At 38.4% G+C, this 20,635-nt stretch overlaps 1 protein-coding gene across 9 annotated transcripts in view; it reads left to right on the forward strand.

Annotated features, from left to right (window-relative positions):
- The window catches only part of HECW2 (HECT, C2 and WW domain containing E3 ubiquitin protein ligase 2), a 433,539-nt gene that overhangs the window by 146,858 nt on the left and 266,046 nt on the right, over window positions 1–20,635 (forward strand). For all 9 annotated transcript variants that reach the window (XR_014246124.1, XM_082397296.1, XM_082397294.1 and 6 more), the window contains exon 2: window positions 18,222–18,548. Coding sequence is in view for 8 of the 9 variants with exons in the window: in XM_082397296.1 (XP_082253422.1) it covers window positions 18,257–18,548 (292 nt within the window). In the remaining variant the exon portion in view is untranslated. The remainder of the gene's footprint in view (window positions 1–18,221; window positions 18,549–20,635) is intronic.

Below are 20,635 nucleotides of genomic sequence, written 5' to 3' on the forward strand. Positions count from 1 at the left end.
TTTCTTACATCAGTAAGCTTTCAAATTTCAGCATTCTTCAACATAAACTGGGGAACATGTTTACAATCTGATGCCTGGGCCGTGTCCCATGGGAGGGTTAAGATCAGTAGATTTGGGTTGGGGTCTAGAATATGGTAGTTTAACACATCCTGTGGTTGTCATATTCCTGGTAGCTACTTCTCCCATCTTCCTTCTTCCTCACTAATCCCCCAGAAAAAAATGCTCCCCATACTTAATCCCCACGGTCTTTTCCTTTTGGTTCCCCCCTCACCAGCCCCAGCTTTATTGAGACATAATCGACATACAACACTGTATAAGTTCAAGGTGTACAACATGTTGATTTGGTACATTTATATATTGAAAAATGATTACTGTCATAGTTAGCTAACACTTCCATCATGTGATATAATTACCATTTCTTTTTTGTGGTGATAACATTTAAGATCTACTCTCTTACCAAGTTTCAAGTATGTAATACAGTGTTACTAACCATAATCACTATGCTGTACATTAGATTTCCAGAAATGCTTATGTTATAGCTGGAAATTTGTATATACATCTCCCCTCCCACCACCACATCATTTTCTTGTCTTTCTTTCCCTGCCCCTCTCTGGCAAAGCACAGTGTTTTATAGGTCAACTCAGATTCTTTGGATTTTTCCATTTTTCCCTCCCTGCTTCCCCCATTACCTAGGTTTTGTAACTAAACAGTTACAAAACTGTTTAGTGTATTATCTAGGATTCTTTAAGACGGTGACAGAAGCCCATCCCAACTTGCCTAACCAAAAAGAGAAAAGTGTCAGTAGAGACTAGGGATGGGCCTTGTGTCAGACACGCTGGATTGAGGTGAGAGCCATACACAGCTGTCTCTCTGGTTCTCAGCCCGGCTGACCAGCAAGGTCTCCTTACTTCCAGAAGGCAGGCAGGAGAACACTTTCCTCTTCGAGGAAGAGAGGGAGAGAGGAGAAGTGCCAATACTTATGATTCAAAATCTCTTCTTTATCCCAGTTGCTCATGCGTCATGACAGAAGGACTGACCATGGCAGAGAGTGGGTTTTTGGTTTACACTGGGATCTTTCTTTTAAAAAAAGAGTTGGATTAATAAGGTAATGGATAAGTGCATAGTGTTTTGAGATTTTTTGCTCAGTTACAACCAGTTATAATTGATATACGTTTTAACAAGATTTTAATTTGTTTGAAACTATTAAGGCCATGGTATTTTTCTAAATTTAATGGTGTAGCATTCTAAGCAAAAGTAAATATTTATAAACTGAGTAGATTTCCTTCTTTGAATAGATTTTTATCTATTAATTAAAATGCAGCTTCTTGTAGTATATTGAATTTGAAGAAGAAATCCAATTTCTTTTTTAAATTAATTAATTAATTAATTAATTATTTTTTGGCTGCTATGGGTCTTCGCTGCTGCGTACGGGCTACCTCTAGTTGCAGCGAGTGGGGGCTACTCTTTGTTGCAGTGCGTGGGCGTCTCATTGCAGTGGCTTCTCTTGCTGCGGAGCACAGGCTCTAGGCGTGTGGGCTTCAGTAGTTGTGGCACACGGGCTCAGTAGTTGTGGCTCACGAGCTCTAGAGCGCAGGCTCAGTAATTGTGGCGCACGGGCTTAGCTGCTCGGCAGCATGTGGGATCTTCCTGGACCAGGGCTCGAACCTGTGTGCCCTGCATTGGCAGGCGGATTCTTAACCACTGCGCCACCAGGGAAGTCCCTCCAATTTCTATAAATTTAATGTTAGAATAATTTGACTCATTGAAACTAAAGAATTTTTTCAGCATCTTTAGAAAGAAATTGGTAATTTTACCTAAAGTTATAGAACTTTATCTGATATATAACCCAATTAAAATGGTTCTATCATTATTTTGTAAGAATTGTCTGTTCTGCAGAAATCATTCCACCAACTTCAATCTTGTTTCATTCCATATTTTTTCCACTTTCAGTGAATCGTTTCCATGTCACTGTTACTGCACTAGACATCTTGGTGAAACTAGTGGGAAGGGAAGAAGGTGGAGAAGACCAAGTTGCTTTGTTAGGGACTTATGACATGTCATTCTGAAGTCGGCTGGAGAGCTGTTAGGGTCCCTGAGAATTAGTTGTAGGCATCAGTGCATTTGGGCAGGAGGAAGCTGGTAGTTTAGACAGGCAAGCTTCCCAGAGTTGACATCACAAATTTCCTCCCTCCTCCCAGTATCTTTAGGTTAAGAGGCCAACACTGTCTTCCTTTAAACACATACTCAAATGTCATGAAATCCAGCCCCAGTATTGATGTGGGAGGCAGAACTTTACTTCTCTGCTTACTGCAGCAGTTCTGTGTACAAACTTTCATGTGCTTGCTCAAGGAACCCTCCTACTACATATTCGTCATCCTTTTCAAAAATGGGTGGGTGAGAGGAGACGGGCGAAAAGGATGTGATTGTTATGAGTCCTATTCTGGAATGGCCCCCATTGGCAAAGCCACTCCTCGGGGCCTCTTTATTGTGCCTTCACATTACAAAGTTGTCAGAGTCCGTTTTGAGAGACTGTTTTGAGAGAGGGAACTTGCTGCTTCTCAACAATACTGTGGGCTTATAAAGTTGACTTATAATAGATCTGTGGCTCATAACAAATAAAGAAATAATGACTTTCTATGTCTGCAAAGCTTACAGTAGGTGGACCAAAAATGAGAGTGAGAAGGCAGGGAGGACGCATGGCAGGTCAGCTCAGGAGCTTGGCTTTGGCAGCAGGAGGCTGCTTGGCACCTGCATGGAAGGCACTGATTTTAAATCCTGTGAACAGATGATTTCACCCGCCCCCCCACCACGCAATTTTGTGGGTGACTGTAGGTACCCCATGATGTGGGCTTGGTATAGTTGCCACAAGGAACGGTGACAAATGGGAAGAGAAGTAGGCTTTAGAGACCTAAGTGGGGGTCTCAGCTGTGCCGCCCACTAGTGTGGTGCTCTCACCTGGAAATGGCAATCTAGAATTTACAGCTCCATCATAAGGTGTTTGTGAGATACCATGGGGTGAGTGTGAGGGCAGGGCATAGACAAGAGATGCCAGAAAAGCAGCCTTCTTAAAGCGCATCCATTTATACTGGGAAGCCGGATTTCATAGTGATTAGGGGAAAAAAGAGTTGGATCTCGGCAAACAAGTCCAAATTATGGAAATCAGTTTAATCTTATTTATAATCACAAATACGGCCTAATTATTAGAGTGAAAAAAGAACAAGTGAAGAGTTGACATTTTTAGAGGGTTGGGGGAGTTAATCTTTTCAAAACATTGTATAATAGCATAATATGATATTTGTCTTTCTACCCTAGTCTTGAAAGTCATATGACAAAAGCTGTGCCAGGCCACTGTCAGCCTTCCCATGTGACATTCTTTTTAATCCTGTGACATTCAAATTGCACTTAATATTTTTCCTCCTTCAGTTGTCAACTATTCTAACTTTGCCGGACCCTTATTAATCAGTGGTTTAGCATGTGGGTCAAGTAGTTCTTCAAAATCACTTTCATTGACTTTTATGAAATCCTGAGTCTTTTATTAGTTCATGCATTTTCTCTTTGCATCAGTTTATTGTTGGAACATCTGAAATTTAGTGAGTGACTGACTAAAAGACAGAGATGTGAGTGGTAGGGATCAACTCTGTCATTGCATGGGAAGAATGGTTGAATGAAGACTCATGTAAAAAGTCTTCAGTTCATTGTTTTGTGTATTTTTTGCTTTCTTCAGTTCCTTAATAGAGTGCAGCTGGATAAAGAATACCTAGGTTAGAAGGATTTTTTCCTTTGTCAGAAAATTTTGAAAACTATGTGTGCTATGAAAATGTAGGCAGTCCGTTTGGGAAAGGTTTCAAAACGTTTTTTATCCTAATACTTCAATCAAGATTAAACTTGGTATCAAGTTTATGATACCAAGTTTATGGTCATGATACTGAACAGAGCTGTTTGCTTATCCACATGCTGCATATTGATATTCATTTAACTTTTTGGTTCTTCCAGATCATTCTATATACCATGGAAATCCCGGATATTGGTGATTTATTAATTATTATTTTATTTTTTAATTGAAGTATAGATGACTTACAATATTATATTAGTTGTAGGTGTGTAACATAGTGCTTCAATATTTTTATAGATTATACTCCATTTAGAGTTATTACAATATAATGGCTATATTTCACTGTGCTGTACAGTATATCCTTGTAGCTTATTTATTTTATACATAGTAGTTTGTATATCTGAATCCCCTACCCCTGTCTTGCCCCTTACCCCTCCCTCACTCCACTCTGTATCTGTGAGTCTGTTTCTGTTTTGTTAAAATCATCATTTGTTTCATTTTTTAGATTCCACCTATAAGTGATATCATACAGTATTTGTCTTTTTCTGTCTGACTTATTTCACTAAGCATAATACCATCAAGGTTCATCCATGTTGTTGCAAATGGCAAAATTTCATTCTTTTTTATGGCTGAGTAATATTCCATATATATATATGTCTATATATATATATACACACAGACACACACACACATACATATATATATATACACACACATACATATATATATATATACACACACACACACATATTTATGTATATATATCACATTTCCTTTATCCATTCATCTGTTGATGGACACTTAGATTGCTTCCATATCTTGGCTATTGTAAATAATGTTGGTGTGAACATTGGGGTGCATGTATCTTTTTGAATTAGTGTTTTCTTTTTCTTTGGATATATACTCAACAGTGGAATTGCTGGATCATATGGTAGTTCTGTTTTTAGTTTTTTGAGGAACCTCCATACTATTTTCCATAGTGGGTGCACCGATTTGCATTCCCACCCACAGTGTACAAGAGTTCCGTTTTCTTCACATCCTTGCCAACATTTGTTATTTGTGGTGTTTTTGGTGATAGCTGTTCGGACAGGTGTGAGGTGATATCTCATTGTGGTTTTGATTTGTGTTTCCCTGATGATTAGCAGTATTGAGCATCTTTTCATGTGCCTCTGTATGTCTTATTTGGAAAATGTCTGTTCAGGTCTTCTGCCTGAAGAGCTTCTTTGGCAGAGGAAACAGCAGATGCAAAGGCTCCTATGGTAGTGTGGCTGGTGCCTTTGAGGAGCAGCAGTGGGACTAGGGTCACATGAGCATGGGTGGCCGTAGTGGTAGATGAGGTCAGGGAGCACCAGACACCAGATTATGTGGGGCCTTACAGACTATCGTAAGGGTTTTTGACTTTCACTCTGACTGAAATGGGGGCCACTGTAGGGTTTTGGGTAGAGAGCAACATGTTCTGACTTACATTTGAAGAGAATCACTCTGGTTGCTATGTTGAGAATAGACAGTAAGAAATCAAGGATGGAAGCGGGGACGGAGGTAATTATTTATTCAGACGACATATGACAGTGGCTTGGACCAGAGTGAAGGTAGTGGAAGCTAATTCCTATCTTTCCTTACTTTTTTTTTTCTCTCTATTTTCCTTACTTTTTAATCACATTCTTTCTTTGGCCTAAAATTCATGCTGTATTTCAAAGGCCTCCTCATATCTTTCAAGGTCCAGCTCAGTTTTTCTCATTAGGCTTTTCTTAAACACTCCAGCCCCTGCTGATCATTCCCGGCAGTGAGCTCTTTGCACTTAAGGTGTAAGTGACTTTTGCACTTACACCTTATAGTATAGAAGGCAATTGTTCTCTATTTCTTTCTTGCAGGTTGATTTATATTTCTTTCTATACTATAACAAGGGACTTGTGCTTTTCAGCACAAAGTAAGTACTTTACTCAGTAAATCTTTTTGGATGGCTAATGTGGCTAATTCTAAAGAAAATGCAACATGTATTCATACTGTCGATTTAGTCCTTTTACATTCTTATTTTCTGATTAGTAGGAGTCAACCCCATCCATTCATTTATTTGAAAAATATTTACCAAAAACTTACTATTTTATGGAGAATATAACATATAAGAGAAACAGTAATTTTCTCAAAGAGTTTATAGTCTGGCAAGAGAAGACACGAATCTTTATAATTAGACTGTATAAAGCATTGTGAATTACACGTCATATGAATGATATCAAAAAGGCCACTGGAATTCAGTCATGGGAATGTTGCCTCTGGCTGGCTGTTCTTCAAGAAGAGGGTGGTCGTTAGACCTTGAAGGTGGAGTAGGTGCAGGAAGCAGCGAGGATGGCATGAGCAATGCTGGGCGCACTAAGCATTTTCATGGGGAGCAGATAGATAACCTTCTACTGAGAAAGTTTGTATAGCACTTTGGATTTGTTTAAGGAAGTATAAAGAAATACACTAAAAAACCACCCTGACCCCCAGAGCCACCATGCAAATCCATGCCATCTTCACCTTTCACCTGGACTATGCAACTGCCTGCTAACTTCAGGTCTCAGCTTAATCAATTTATATGTCACTACCTGTGAGTGGCCTGCCTGCTCACCCTGCCTAAACCAGGTCCCACCCCTGCCCCTTTGTTCACTACCATCGTGGCCCTTTAATTATGTATTTTACTTGATTGGGAGTGTTGTCATTGAAAAAGTGCTATAGGGAGAGGGTAGATGGGTTGTCTGGGGGAAAACACAAGGATCAGAGAGGACTTTTAAGACGCGATGGCCTGGGACTTCCCTGGTGGTCCAGTGGTTAAGACTCCACGCTCCCAGTGCACAGGGTCCGGGTTCGATCCCTGGTCAGGGAACTAGATCTCGCATGCTGCAACTAAAAGATCCTGTATGCTGCAACTTAAAAAAAAAAAAAAAAAGATCCCGCACGCTGCAACTAAAGGTCCCTCAGGCCGCAACAAAGATGCTATGTGCCACAGCTAAGACCCGGTGCAGCCAAATAAATAAATAAATGAATAAATAAATAAATAAATAAAAATAATAAAGAAGTGATGGCCTAGATACGATATGACATGGATTTGACTTAGCGCCGTTGTGGCAACGGGAATGGAAAAGAGGGGAGTGTTCTGTGGGGTGTAGAGTACATGCCACTATTAGTAGTGTTTGTAGTTACAAGCTCTGGTGTTTTATGGAATAAGCAATTGTATATAAATACAGTTAGTCATCTTTTCTAGCAGCTTTTGACAATCCACAGCTAGAAGCTTATGCGGTTTGCTTTGCAAGAAAGACTTTTCCAGCCACCTCAAAGTAATGCAGAGTTCTTAAATATCCGAATTCCATTTACCAACAATTGGTAATTATCTGCAGCTTTAGCGGAAATTAATGTCTTGAGATGTGTTCCACACAAGAGAAAAAAGACATCTTTTCCCCTAAGGCTGTACAGGGAGTAAAAGTTGAATATCTTTCAAAAGAGATGACTCTAGAATGAATCGATTCTACTTCTCCCGCACAAACCATCACTATTTGTTGCTAGGCAAGGAAACCACCAAGAGTGCTCGATATAAAAGAGTTTTTCGTTTCTTTTTATCAATCCTTGGACAGATCATGGAACTTCATGTGTATTTACTGAAAAATATGTTGGAATTTTAAACAGGTATTGAAAATATACGAAGTTTTGATTTCCATATCTGGCATAATGTTTAAAAATGATTCTTGAAATGGTTTTGCTGTTCTTAATTTAATAGCATTTTAAAGTGTAGATCAATTTTTAAAAAAATTGGTATCTATGCCAATGAATATCATTCCAGTGAGGGCCCATTACAATCTCTCCTTTACTGTTGAGATAAAGATGTTGTCTTGATTCTTCCCACACTCTCTATCCTAAATTCTTCTCTAATTACATATATAAGGGTCTGCCATTTTTTTCTTTTCCCTTTATTTTTGTCCAGCATTCATTTCCTCTTCTTCTAGTAACAACTCACTTGTTTTGAGGACTCACTTGTCCCCCACTGCCTTCAGTTTTGGTCTAGATGCCTTTTCTTCTCCAAGGGCATGCCCAGCGAGCTTTGCAAAACCATCCTGTCAGCAGCATGAGTTTCTGTCTCACTGCACCTTCACTTCTGAGTACTGTTATTTTTCAAAGTTGATATTTTAGTGCATAAAAAATTATATCTAATTTTTGTTTGAATTTTTAACATATAATTATTAGTGATTTAAATTTTTCCTTTTGTGAATTATCTATTCACATCTGCAAAAGAAAAGTTTAATTAAGTAATTGAATTAAAAGCCTTATCACGTTTAAAGAATTCAGAAGAGTTAAACCAAATCTTAATTATTTTCTCATATTTGTCTGGCTGCATATTCAGTCAAATATGATTCAAGCTAATCAACAGCTTGAAAGCTTTGTTGGACTCTCTTTAAAATTAACTACTTTTGGAACTTAAAATTCTTTCTATTTGTGTCCATCCCTTTTCCAAATTTACAGGTGGGCTATTATTATGTTGTGGATCATAACATATCATTTGAGAAAATTGTGGGGAGAAGAGCCTTTTCCTAAAGGGCAGCAGGCTGGAGGGAAAATTGCATTTTCTGATACTTTTCCACCTGGAAAGAGGAAGTGAGGGGCAGCTTCAGTCACTGCAGGCTCTCTGTTGAACGCCCTGAAATCATTTATTGGTAGGTCGAATAGGAGGGATTTTTCTGATCTTAATCATTTTACTAGCACACTCTTGCCAAGTAAGCTAAGCATTGGGTTATGATTATGTATGATAAACAGTGACTAATGAGTATGCTTTCTCTTAGCAAGAAGGCACAGTGAAAAGCCACTGGGAAGGGGTCTTAGTTGAGAATTTGGTGATAACTTTATTCATCTCAGGTGACAGCTGGCTTGCGGGGTCTGATGGCTCGCTGCTTTCTCTTCCCAGAGGTCTCACATCTCTGCTTATTGCAGACATATTATGTTTTCTTTAGTGTCTCTAGACATAAATATAATCCTGCCTTTGTTTTCCTCATTTGTGTAGTAAAACACAAATGGAGTTTGAAGTACAGTGTAGTTGAACAGGTGTGAGCATGTGTGTGTATGCATGTGGTGTGATTTTGGGAATTTGAAGGGTTAAACAAGGATGTTAGTTATTATTATTGGTTTTATTTTTAAATGTCCAGTCTAGAAAATTAAAATATGAGGGTGCATTTCCAGTCTGTAAAAATCTTTTCATAATGAATGTTTTCAGTACTTGCCCTTCAGGTGAGGTTTCACCTCCAGATTCTTTAGCAAAAATATTTTAAATAAAAACACTTGTTTAATGTATTTGTCATCTGCTTCTGTCTGTATCTTCTAAACAAAATCTGCTGCTTTTGGAAATGAAATTGTATACTAAAGCATTTTGCAATTTGCTTAGTAATTATATCTCTCTTGACTTCTGGAAGAAAAGTGATTTTGTTTTTGGTTGTCATTTAAGCAGATGTCTGTTACCTGAGAGAGCAGGTTAGTACCGACCTAATCATAACTAGAAGTGGGAGGGTTTTTTTTTTTTTTAAAGGAGTGCTACATCGTGTTAAATTGTGTGCTTTGGGAATGGGACATATAGCCTCAGCAGAGGCTCACCGTGGGTGGATTGTCTAAGGAGCTTTAAAGGACTAGCTTTCTTTTTAAGAAATTTGATGAGTATTAATCAGTTTCCCTTACCATCAGCTTTGTCTACTAAAGCTTTTCAGAAGAACATAGATACTGTTCTGAAGAAAATTTGCCTTTCTTATTGCAGAAGGCATAGATATGAAACCAGGACACCAGGGAAGAATTCTTAGATATCAGAAGAAAATGTGAAGCAGTCGTTGCCTGTTGTTGGAGTAGCCCTCATTTTCCCATGTGAGAACATTGCATTGAATAAGGTAGTTATAAACTCAAATTTTAGCTGAAGATAGAGTGACTTGATTGCTAACGTTTTTATGCAACTTTGCAAATTCATTTTTGCATGGGGTTTGATCTTATTTATTACAGAAACATGAGCTCTTAAAAAATACATTACTTATATTGTAAGGGAAAAATGAAGTTTTCCAAAGCAGGTTTGGAAATAGTCTCTCATTGTAATCTCAGTATAATAGTCTCTCATTGTAATCTCAGCATTCTGATTTTACTTCTTTTCCATTGATCTAAGTTATGTAAAGTAAAACATCTGAGTGAGGTTTTTCAACACTGAGTTGAGCCTTTTAGAGTTACATTGGCATAGTCAATTTTAACTAATAAATTCTAAGCCCATTAGTAAGCAGAAACTTGCATTTGAGTATTTGTTTTATCCCTGGCCTCATAATAACCAGCAATTGGGGCCCACCTTCACGAGAGTCTTTGGGATATAGTTACTTGGATACATTGCATTTATTTTAAACTCACCCAAAGTAGTATTGATTTTCTCAGCCTTATTAATGTTTCTGGGATTCTGTTGTCACTTAGATTGAAAATCCAGAATTGAGTCTTAATTTCTTCCTCACTTTTATCCCCTGTATTCAATATGCCACCAAGTCTTCGGGTTCTTTCTTTGAAATATTCCTGATTGATATACTTCCTTCCTGTGTTACTGAATCCGCTCTTCAGCACTCCGTGCCGGATGTCTTAACTAATCAGTTAGCTTCTAACTGGTTCCCCCACCTCTGTTTTCTCCTCTTACAATCAGCCCCACATGAGCTTTCAGATTAAGTTTCCCATGCTTAAATTTCATATTTTGACTCTTCTGCTCAAGAGCCTGGAATGGCTCCCTGCTCATTGGTGAGGTTCCAAGTGAATTACTTCACATTCTGTGCCCAAGTTTCTTCTATAATCTGCTCTTCTCTCTCTAGTCTCACATCTCACTACATGCAGTGACCGGCTTGTGAGTAGTAGGCTCTAAAAGTTCCTTTAAAGTGGGTGGTTTGGAAGTTGGAATTAATTATTTTTTATGTGGAAACAATTCTTTAAGAGCTGTGGATGAGTTCCTAAGCTATAACTCGAAGGCCTGTGTATCCTAATGTAGCTGATTTCTGGGCTCTGGGAGCCAGGAGCCATGTTGAATAGGAAGGTAGGGGAGCATGAACTGTTTTCCCTTTCTTTCCTAAGTATGGGGTCATCCAACACTAGGCAGAGTTCACAGTGAGTTTTCATGTGTAAAGATGGTCTTTAGCATTTGATTTCTGTTAACTGTCTTCTAAGTCTTAGTTCCTCTCCCCAGACTCTTAGGCCTGGAGAGCTACCCCAGGCATTAATTGCATTAATTAATTCAGACCTATATTATTTGTTTATTAAAATAACAGTAGTTACTCTAAAAAATAGCAAAATAACTTTCACTTGCGATTTTCCTAAACCTTGCAAGTGGTCTTGCATGGTACATTAAAGTTACCTCCATTTAATAGCTGAATATATTGAGACAGGGTGAAGTTTAAGTATGTGCAGTTATTTAGGTAAACACAGAAGACTTACAAGTAACCTGTATATATTTGTAAATCACTTAGAAAGAGTAAGTGCCATGTGAGTATTTGCTAAAGAAATATACAGATAACCTGATCACTTCATCTCTTCCCCTGTTATACTAAGCTCCACTGGAGCACTGTTCCTGCTTTTGAAGACTGTAGAGTTTCAAGGTTGAAGAAAAGAAGCTAAAAGATACCAAAAGACTTTCTGGGACTTGTTACCCTCCCCGTCCTCAAATCTATCCCCAGAAAATTCTCTACCCTAGACTGGGTGTCTTCATATAACAAGTCGAGATTCGGCTCAAAAAGCATCTTCATGAAAAAGACAAATATTATATGATATCACTTATATGTGGAATCTAAAAAATAGTACAAATGGACTTATTTACAAAACAGAAACAGACTTACAGGCATAGAAAACAAATTTATGGTTACCCAAGGGGAAGGAAGTGGAGGGATAAATTGGGAGTATGGGATTAACAGATGAATACTACCATATATAAAATAAACAACAATGATTTACTGTATAGCACAGGGAACTATATTCAATATCTTGTAACAAACTATAATGGAAAAAAAGCATCTTCATGCTAAAATGCATGGAAAGAACCCTTGGGAAGGATTAAGGAATTCTTGGTTATTCACACATTATTGTCAGCTAGTTAATGATGTTTTCCTCTTAGCTACATTGAGGGCCTTTCTGGTGGGATAAAGCTGAAAAGGAAGCAGATTGTCTTGGAAGCTGGGAGCACTCCCGTGGTTTAGATCTGTACTGTCCAGACCAGGAGCCACCTGCCACATGAAGCTCTCAAGCTCTTGAGATGTGGTTAGTTTGAACTGAAATGTGCTTTAAGTATAAAATATGTGTTGGCTTTAAACACCTTAGTACAAAAAAAAAAAAAAAAAAAAAAAAAGGAATGCAAAATATCTCATTAATAATTATTTATATTAACGTTGAAATAATAGTTTGGATATATTGAGTTAAATGAAATATGTTATGATTAAAATGTTCACATTTTTAAATGTTTTTTAATGTGGCTCCTAGAAAGTTTAAAATTACATAAGTGGGTTGCATCATATTCCTATTGGGCAGTGCTGGTTTAGACTAATCCTCTTCCTGTTCTGTGTATTCCAGCTTTTGTTCCTCCTCAGTCATCTTGCTCCATCATGTATCTCCTCTCTTTCCTACATCTTCAGCCTCTCCTCTTCCCTGGCTCCTTCTCTCAATTTTCATTTATTCGTTCATTCAACAGATATTTCCTGAGCTTTTAGTGACTGTGCTAGTATTATAAACATGCAACAGCCTCTCTCAGGCTGAAAAACAAAAAGCAAACACACCCAACCCTGTCTCAGTACACATCACCCTCTACCACGTGCTCTCCTTCCCTTTACAGTCCAGCCTTTTGAAGAAGAGTCTGTACTCTTTACCTCCATTTACCTTTCCAGCCTCCTTCCTCAAACCTCAACAGTCTGGCGTTTACCACTTTTACCACTCCATGTAAAAGGTTTTCCTAAGGCCAAGGATGTCCTCCTAGTTTTCAGATGCTATGGTAACTTTTCAGTCGTTAGTTGCAACATTTGAAGCTCTCCTTCAGAATCTCTCTTTGACTTTCAAGACATGTTTCTCTCCCTCTCCCTCCCTTTCTCCCCTCCCCACCTTCTCCCCCCTTCCCTTCCCTCTTCCCCCTTCCTGTCTCTCTCTCTCTCTCTCTCTCTCTCTCTCTCGTGTGTCTGTGTGTTTCTCTCTCTCCTATTTTACCTTGATTTTTACCCTTGTCACTTACCAGCTCTGCGACCTTGGGTGGGTTTAACCTCATGGGGCATCAGTATGTTTTGAGTCAGGTCCGGGCTCACCATATGTCATCAGTGGCAGTATTAAGACCCGCCTCTCTCCCTGGGCTTCTGCTTGGTTCCTTTGGAGGATTCCCATCATTTTCCCAGGGTTCTGCAGAGCCTCTGTTTTCTATTTTGTTTCTTCCCTCTCATATTCTCATCCTTGGTTGCTTCTCCATATCCATCCTTCCAATTAGAATGCATTCATTTCTTCATATATTTCTTCTTTTCCTCTAATCCTTTTAAGACTTACCTCAAATATATAACCACTTCCAAAGTGTTTTTATCTCCTTCAGCTAACCTTTTGCCTCACAGATCCTCAGTTTTCTCACCTGAAAACAGAGATGATGGCATCTCTCAAATTTACTTCATAATATTCTGGGTCTCACTTGAGATGATAGAAGTGAAAATGCTTTGAAAAATGTAAAACACTTTATAAATCTTATATTACTATCACTTCCTGATGCCTCATGAGCATTTATTATCTCCATCACATACTTGTGGGGACAAATTATACACATACATGAAGTGTCATTAGTACAGGATTGAATTCTTTCATATGTGTATTTGTCTTTTCCCCCCAGAGTCAAAGTTCCTATAGAGTAAATTACATGCCTTAGGGAAAGAAAAGAAAGAATTTGAAAGAAAACCTTACTCTCTTTTCTGTTTAGTATACTTTGTAGCTTTATGCCAGACGTGTACTAATCGATGCTCCATATGTTTTTTTTTGCAGGGTTCAGTTAAACTAGCAAATTCGCACATTTCTGTCTTATTTTTTGACCTGTCTGTTGCGTGTCTCCCTTTCACCAGGGAGGTACTCGATAAAATTTTGTTGAATGCATGTGTGAATGAATGAACCCAATAATGGTGAGAAAGTCAAATTCCAACCCTTATCTCTGGCTAGAGGACCAGAGAATGGCCCTTGTCAGGCCACTGTTATGGCGTTAAGGCTTGGGCTTCAGGATAGCTCTTCCTCAGTGCCTACCAGGCTCTTTCTTTCTTTTTTTTTTTTTCTGTTTTTGGGATTGTGCTTTGAATAATGGCAGATACTGATAGCCTACTCTCCCAATAAGTGGGGGGATCAAGGGGATTAAAACCAGTTCTACTTTATATAATTAAAGTAGAATGTAGTCACATAATAATATTAATAGCTAAACATGATTGAGCACTTATTATATGCCAAGCACTGTTCTAAATGCTGTACCTATACTGATTCATTTAGTTCTCTCCAAAATTCTACGAACCAGGTGTTATTATTCTCTACTTTACAAATGGGAAGATGAAGGCACACAGAGTTAAAATAAATTGTCGGGAATTCCCTGGTGGTCCAGTGGTTGGGACTCTGTGCTTTCACTGCCGAGGGCGCAGGTTCGTTTCCTGGTCGGGGAACTAAGATCCCACAAGCCACAAGGTGTGGCCAAAAAATAAAAAAATAAAAAAATTAAAAAAAAATAAAAAAAAAATAAAAAAATAAATTGTCCAAGATCACAGAGCAACTTAATAGTAGAAATATGACTGAAACCCAGAAATCAGACTTTGGAGCTTATTCCCTTATCCACTGTGTTTACCTATCTCTCTGATTAAATAGAGGTCATTAAAAAATAAAACAGTTTTGGTGTACATCCCTGTTTTTCCCCTTTTTTCTAGAGCAGAGTAATTTTCAGTTGTTCTTTTGTTGTGGCTTAAAGCTATAAAGATTCTGGCCTATTTCTTTCTTTCAGGGAAGTAGCTTAGTTATGTCCAGCCTGCATTTTCTATTTGACTACAACATGTTAGGAGTTAATTATTTACAGTGCTTGCTGAAGCTGATGTGGTGCTGGGCTCACTCTGGGTTTATAGACAAAGAACGGCCTGTAGAAATCCACTAAAATGAAAATTTCATGAAACCCTGAGATTAGAGGTTGACCTGAATTTTAGGCTTCATGGATTTGAGGTTGTTTAACAGTTATGGGTTATATGATGTCAGAGTTACCATATACCACATAAGGAAGCAAGTGCTAAATTTAGGAAGAGGAGTATTAGTTTCTCTGTTCATTTTATTTCTGTCCTTTTTACACAGGACATCTTGCCCACCAATCCCAGTGATTTTTTAATTCAAGGGATAGTGCTAAAAATATGAGATCAACTTTATGACAGAAATTAATTGAATAGATACATTTGCAAGTACTATAACCTTAGCAATGGTAGAATGTCCCCTTCACCCAAGTGTTTGTGAAATGGATGAGGGGATGGGAGAAATTAGGGAACCCTCCTCTTTTCTTCCCTCCGACTTGGTATCCAAGATTATTAGTTATAACATAAATATTAAGCCCAAGATTAGTTTTGGGTTTTCTTTCATGAAAGTTCATGCTGACATTCTAGGACACCTTGCAGGAGTGGCCTTTTGAAAAGATGTAGTATATTGAAGAGGCCAGCACATACTAGGGATGCAGAGTAAATGTTAAATCCATAAACCTATTAGTGAATGATGTAGTCCTGAAAGGGATAGTGAGAGGAGAGCCAGATTCATTCTGTGTAGAGCCTGTGGGGTCTGGGTGAGGGAGTGTGAATCCATGGACAGACAGGAAAGGCACTGGCGATGGAACCTCAAATGTGCTAGAGTAAAGTACAGAGGTCTTAGAAAGAATCTCTGTCAGAGTCTGGCAATGGAGAAGGAAATGGATATCTTAGGACTAGACTCATAGTGAACCAACAGGGGACTGGATCTAAGTTCGAACAGGAAAAGCTTTGTTCCTTTAGATGGAGGCCAAGTGGGAGCCAAAGGAAATAGCTTACTATGGGTCTAGATGGTAGAAATAGGTTTGGCAAAGGGCGGGCCCAGCAAAGGGACTCAAGGTGTGAGTCATGAGTATCTAGGAGATAGTAAGGAGTATCTCCTAGGAGCTTAAGGAGTATCTAGCAGAAGGATGCTCACTGTTCACTGATCTTTTCATTCAACATTTATCGACACCTACTGTGTACCAGCCACTGTTGGAAACACTGGGGATAAAATAGTGAACAAAACAGATGCATTTGTGAAGCTTACATTCTTTTTTTTTTAGTTTCAGCTTTATTGAGGTATAATTGATACTATTGTAAGATATTTAAAGTTTATATTGTGGTGATTTGGTGTACATATACATTGTGCAAGGATTCCCACCATCTAGTTAATGAACACATGTATCACCTCACTTTTTTTTTGATGAGAACATTTAAATTCTACTCTTTTAGCAAATTTCAATTATATAATATGGTGTTATCAACTGTAGTCATTTATGTTTTACATTAGTTCCTCAGACCTTATTCATCTGAAAATTTAGAGTTTGTAGCCTTTCACCAACCTACCCATTACCCCCCATCCCACAGCCCCTGGCAACCACTCTTCTACTCTCTGTTTCTAAGAATTTGACTTTTTTCTTAGATTCCACATGTGAGATAACACAGTATGTGTCTTTCTCTGACTTATTTCACTTAGCATGATGCTTCAGTGTTCATCTATGTTGTTGCAAAGAGCAGGATTTCCTTCATTCTCATGGCTGGAAAGTACTCCATCGTATGTATATATATTGCATCTTCTTTATCCATTTATTCATTGATGGACACTTAGGTTGTTTACATATTTTGGCTATTGTGAAAAATGCGGCAATGAACATGGGAGTGTAGATACCTCTTTGATATCCTGTTTTCATTTCTTTTGGATATATACCCAGAAACGGAATTGCTGTATCATATGGTGGTTGGTTCTATTTTTAGTTTTTTAAGGAACCTGCATACTGTTTTCCATAGTGGCTGTACCGATTTACATTCCCACCAACAGTGCAGGAGAGTTTCCTTTTCTCCACATCCTTGCCAGCATTTGATACCTGTTTTCTTTTTGATAAAAGCCATTCTGACAGGTGTGAGGCAATATCTCATTGTGGTTTTGATTTGCATTTCCCCAATGATTAGTGATGTTGAGCATTTTTTCATGTGCCTGTTGGTCATCTGTATGTTTTGTTTGGAAAAATGTCTGTATTAGGTCTTCTGCCCATATTTTAATTGGGTTGTTTGGTTTTTCTTGATACTGAGTTGTATGAGCTGTTTATATATTTTGGATATTAACCCCTTATCAGTCATATCACTTACAAATATTTTCTTCCATTCAGTAGGTTGTCTTTTTGTTTCATCAGTGATTTCCTTTGCTGTGCAAAAGCTTTTAAGTTTAGTTAGATCCCATTTGTTTATTTTTGCTTTTGTTTCCTTTGCCTTAGGAGACAGAACCAAAAAAATATTGCTACGATTTATGTCAAAGAATTTTTGGTTTGTGTTTTCTTCTCGGAGCTTTATTTCAAGTTTTTAAGCCATTTTCAGTTGATTTTTGTGTATGGTGTAAGACAGTGGTCCAGTTTCATTCTTTTGCACATGGTTGCCCAATTTTTCCAATCACCTTTTATTGAAGAGTGTTCTTTCCCCAAGCTTACATTCTTGTGGGGGAATGTACACAGTAACCAAATAAATAAGAGCATGGTACTATGTGGTGGTACATCAGATCAGAGTAATTGCTTTTGAGAAAAGTAAAGCCAGGAAGGAGGGATGAGAAATGCTTGGCTGTTGCAGTTTTAAATAGGATGGCCAACTCTGTTTAAGTGAGGAGGTAACATTTGAGCAAGCTCCTGAAAAAGGGTTTAGTGAGTTTCATTCCTATGGGAAGGAAATAGAACTTGTCCTCAGTAGTATATTTCAACTCTGTTGAACACGTCTCAAAATTTTCTGTCTTGCTATTTTAAAATTTAATTGCATCAGCAAATGAATATGTGAGTGTGGTGAAGGAGAGGAGGATGCCATTTCTGAAGGAGAAAGAATAGCCATAAAAGGGATGGTAGGGAAGTCCCCTTCTTAATTGCTCTGAGGAAGCTGTGCCCAGTGAAATTGAGGGCCACAGGTGTTTGATGGCCTTTGCCGGCGTGTGACCTCAGTCTATAGAAGTTGTTTCTGACAATCATCAGTTGACAGTAGAATAATAGGTTTTATTTTGGCAGCAGAAGATTATGGCATGGTTAGGCTTTAACAAACACTCATAAAGTGTTTTTATCTGGGAAGCTTAAACTTAATTCCTTGCATTGTAGCACTAATGCTTTGTGCTTGTTTGTCTCTCCCAGCTTTGTAGAAAGCCAACCTCAGAGAGGCAGACGGGATGGCTAGCTCAGCCCGGGAGCACCTGCTTTTTGTGAGGCGTCGAAATCCCCAGATGCGGTACACACTGAGTCCAGAGAACCTCCAGAGCCTGGCCGCCCAGAGCTCCATGCCCGAGAATATGACTCTACAGCGGGCCAACAGCGACACCGATCTGGTGACTTCTGAGAGCCGCTCCAGCCTGACTGCCAGCATGTATGAGTACACGCTGGGGCAAGCCCAGAACCTCATTATCTTCTGGGACATTAAAGAGGAGGTGGACCCCAGTGACTGGATTGGACTTTATCACATAGGTGAGTCAAATGAACTGGACTTGCTTGTGACTTGAGCGTACATTTCACTCTGACCTTATACTATTCTGTGTTTTCTCCTGGGAAGAAATTCACACACATAATTTAAAGCAGCCAGATCCTAGGAACTTTTTCTTCTTCTTTGGGGCGGTGGGGGGAGGGGCAGTCAACAATGATAAATACCTTTGCTGATATGAATACTGTGGTTCTATCTCTACCTTAATTGAATGTCAGAACCTGCAGTATTTTCTTTTTAAAACTTCACTTTGCTCTTGATCAATAACCGCATTTTGGAAAGAGGTGGCTATTAACATTTACTAGTATTTTTAAACCGATGAAAAGGATGTTTAGATTTAGATAACTGATATGAAAAAATGTGCTGTTTCAGAAGGTTGAATTACATTAAGAACAACTTGTAGTCTAAAGTATCTTTTTATTTCAAAATTCCTTGATGTGTCCTAGATCAATTAGGTAAAGAAAGTGTCATATTCTCCTAACAAATGACTGAGAAATAGGTTACTATTTGTTTTAATAATAGTGTCCTAGCTCTGTTTAGCTGATTTGCATCTGTTATTCATAGGTGAGTGCATGATGAATAGCACATCCCAGAAAATATAAGTATCTACTTTAATTGAAAGCAAAAATCAAAACCTACTAACCAATCATAAAGAAAATCTAAATCAACTCTGATAATAAAATCTAACATTCCCCAAAGCTGGAGAACATTTTCACTGAATGAAGGGAATTCTTTTAAAAATTTAACAACAACAGATATTTTATCAGAAAGACATTGTTTCTTTCAATGTATACTATAAGTCAGGCAACTTTCTTTCTTTCTTTCTTTCTTTTTTTTAGTGACTAGATTGGTTGCGGGGGGTGGGGGGGAAGACTGGTTTATGCAGTGCTTCTCTGCCAGGGGCGATTTTGCCCACTTCCTCTAGAGCAGCGGTCCCCAACCTTTTTGGCACCAGGGACCGGCTTCGTGGAAGACAAGTTTTCCATGGATGGGGGTGAGGGGGGTGGTGTGTGCGGGGGGTTGGGGGAGTGGATCCAGCAGTAATACGAGCTATGGGGGGGATGGTTCAGGCTGTAATGCAAACGATGGGGAGCGGCAGATGAAGCTTCACTCGCTTGCCCACTGGTCACCTTCTGCTCTGTGGCGTGGTTCCTAACAGGCCGTGGACCAGCACCGGTCCATGGCACAGGGGTTGGGGACTCCTGCTCTATGGGACATTTGGCAATGTCTGGTGACATTTTTGGTTGGCACAAGTGGGTAGGGGAATGGGAGGTCAGTGATGCTGCTATATATACTGCAATGCACAGGACAGCCTCTCCCAACAAAGAATTATCTATCCCCACATGTCAGCAGTGCCACCGTTGAGAAACCCTGGTTGAAGCAAAGTAATATCCTGGCTGAAATTTTATTAAAATGTTAAACCCATTGCACTTTATGTTTCTCTGGACAGAGAATTTTATATTGACTAAAATAAAATTGATTTGTATTTACTTATGTAATTTTTAATGTTTAATCATGCTAGGTAGAGAGAAATGGAAACACAAAAATTCAGTGAATTTTTATCTTTCTATTTCCTCTTATCACAAAAGGAGGAAAAGTCTTCACAGTTCATCATTTTCCTCAGGTGTGTTTAAGTGTACATTCAAAGTGAGGAAGACTCATGATTTTAAAATTACATTTTTATATCTGATCTCTATTATGTTCACAAAAGAATCTTACAGTTTTGATGTGACTTTAGAAGTAACTCTTGGTTTTGATGTAATTTCACCCTTTTGGATTTCATAAAACTTTTTTCTTTTCTCATAATTTTTTGCCTTTTTTCTCATTTGAGATTTTGTACTGCTTAATACAAGGCTACAAATAGAATATTGTGTTTTCTTAAATGATTCTTATGTGATATTTCTTTAGGACATAATCAATTTTATTTTCTCACTTAAGATGGTTTCTTTTTTGTGTGTGAATAACTTAATCTGTAAGATGCTAGAATCACTTAAGACAATGACTCCTATTACTTCATACTTTTTTACCTAATTTTGTTTCTGTTTATTTATCTCACTTGTTTTATTTCCCTGTC

Source organism: Balaenoptera borealis (genome assembly GCF_965194805.1).
Source record: "Balaenoptera borealis genome assembly, chromosome: 6".
In the NCBI taxonomy this organism is placed as follows: Eukaryota; Metazoa; Chordata; class Mammalia; order Artiodactyla; family Balaenopteridae; genus Balaenoptera; species Balaenoptera borealis.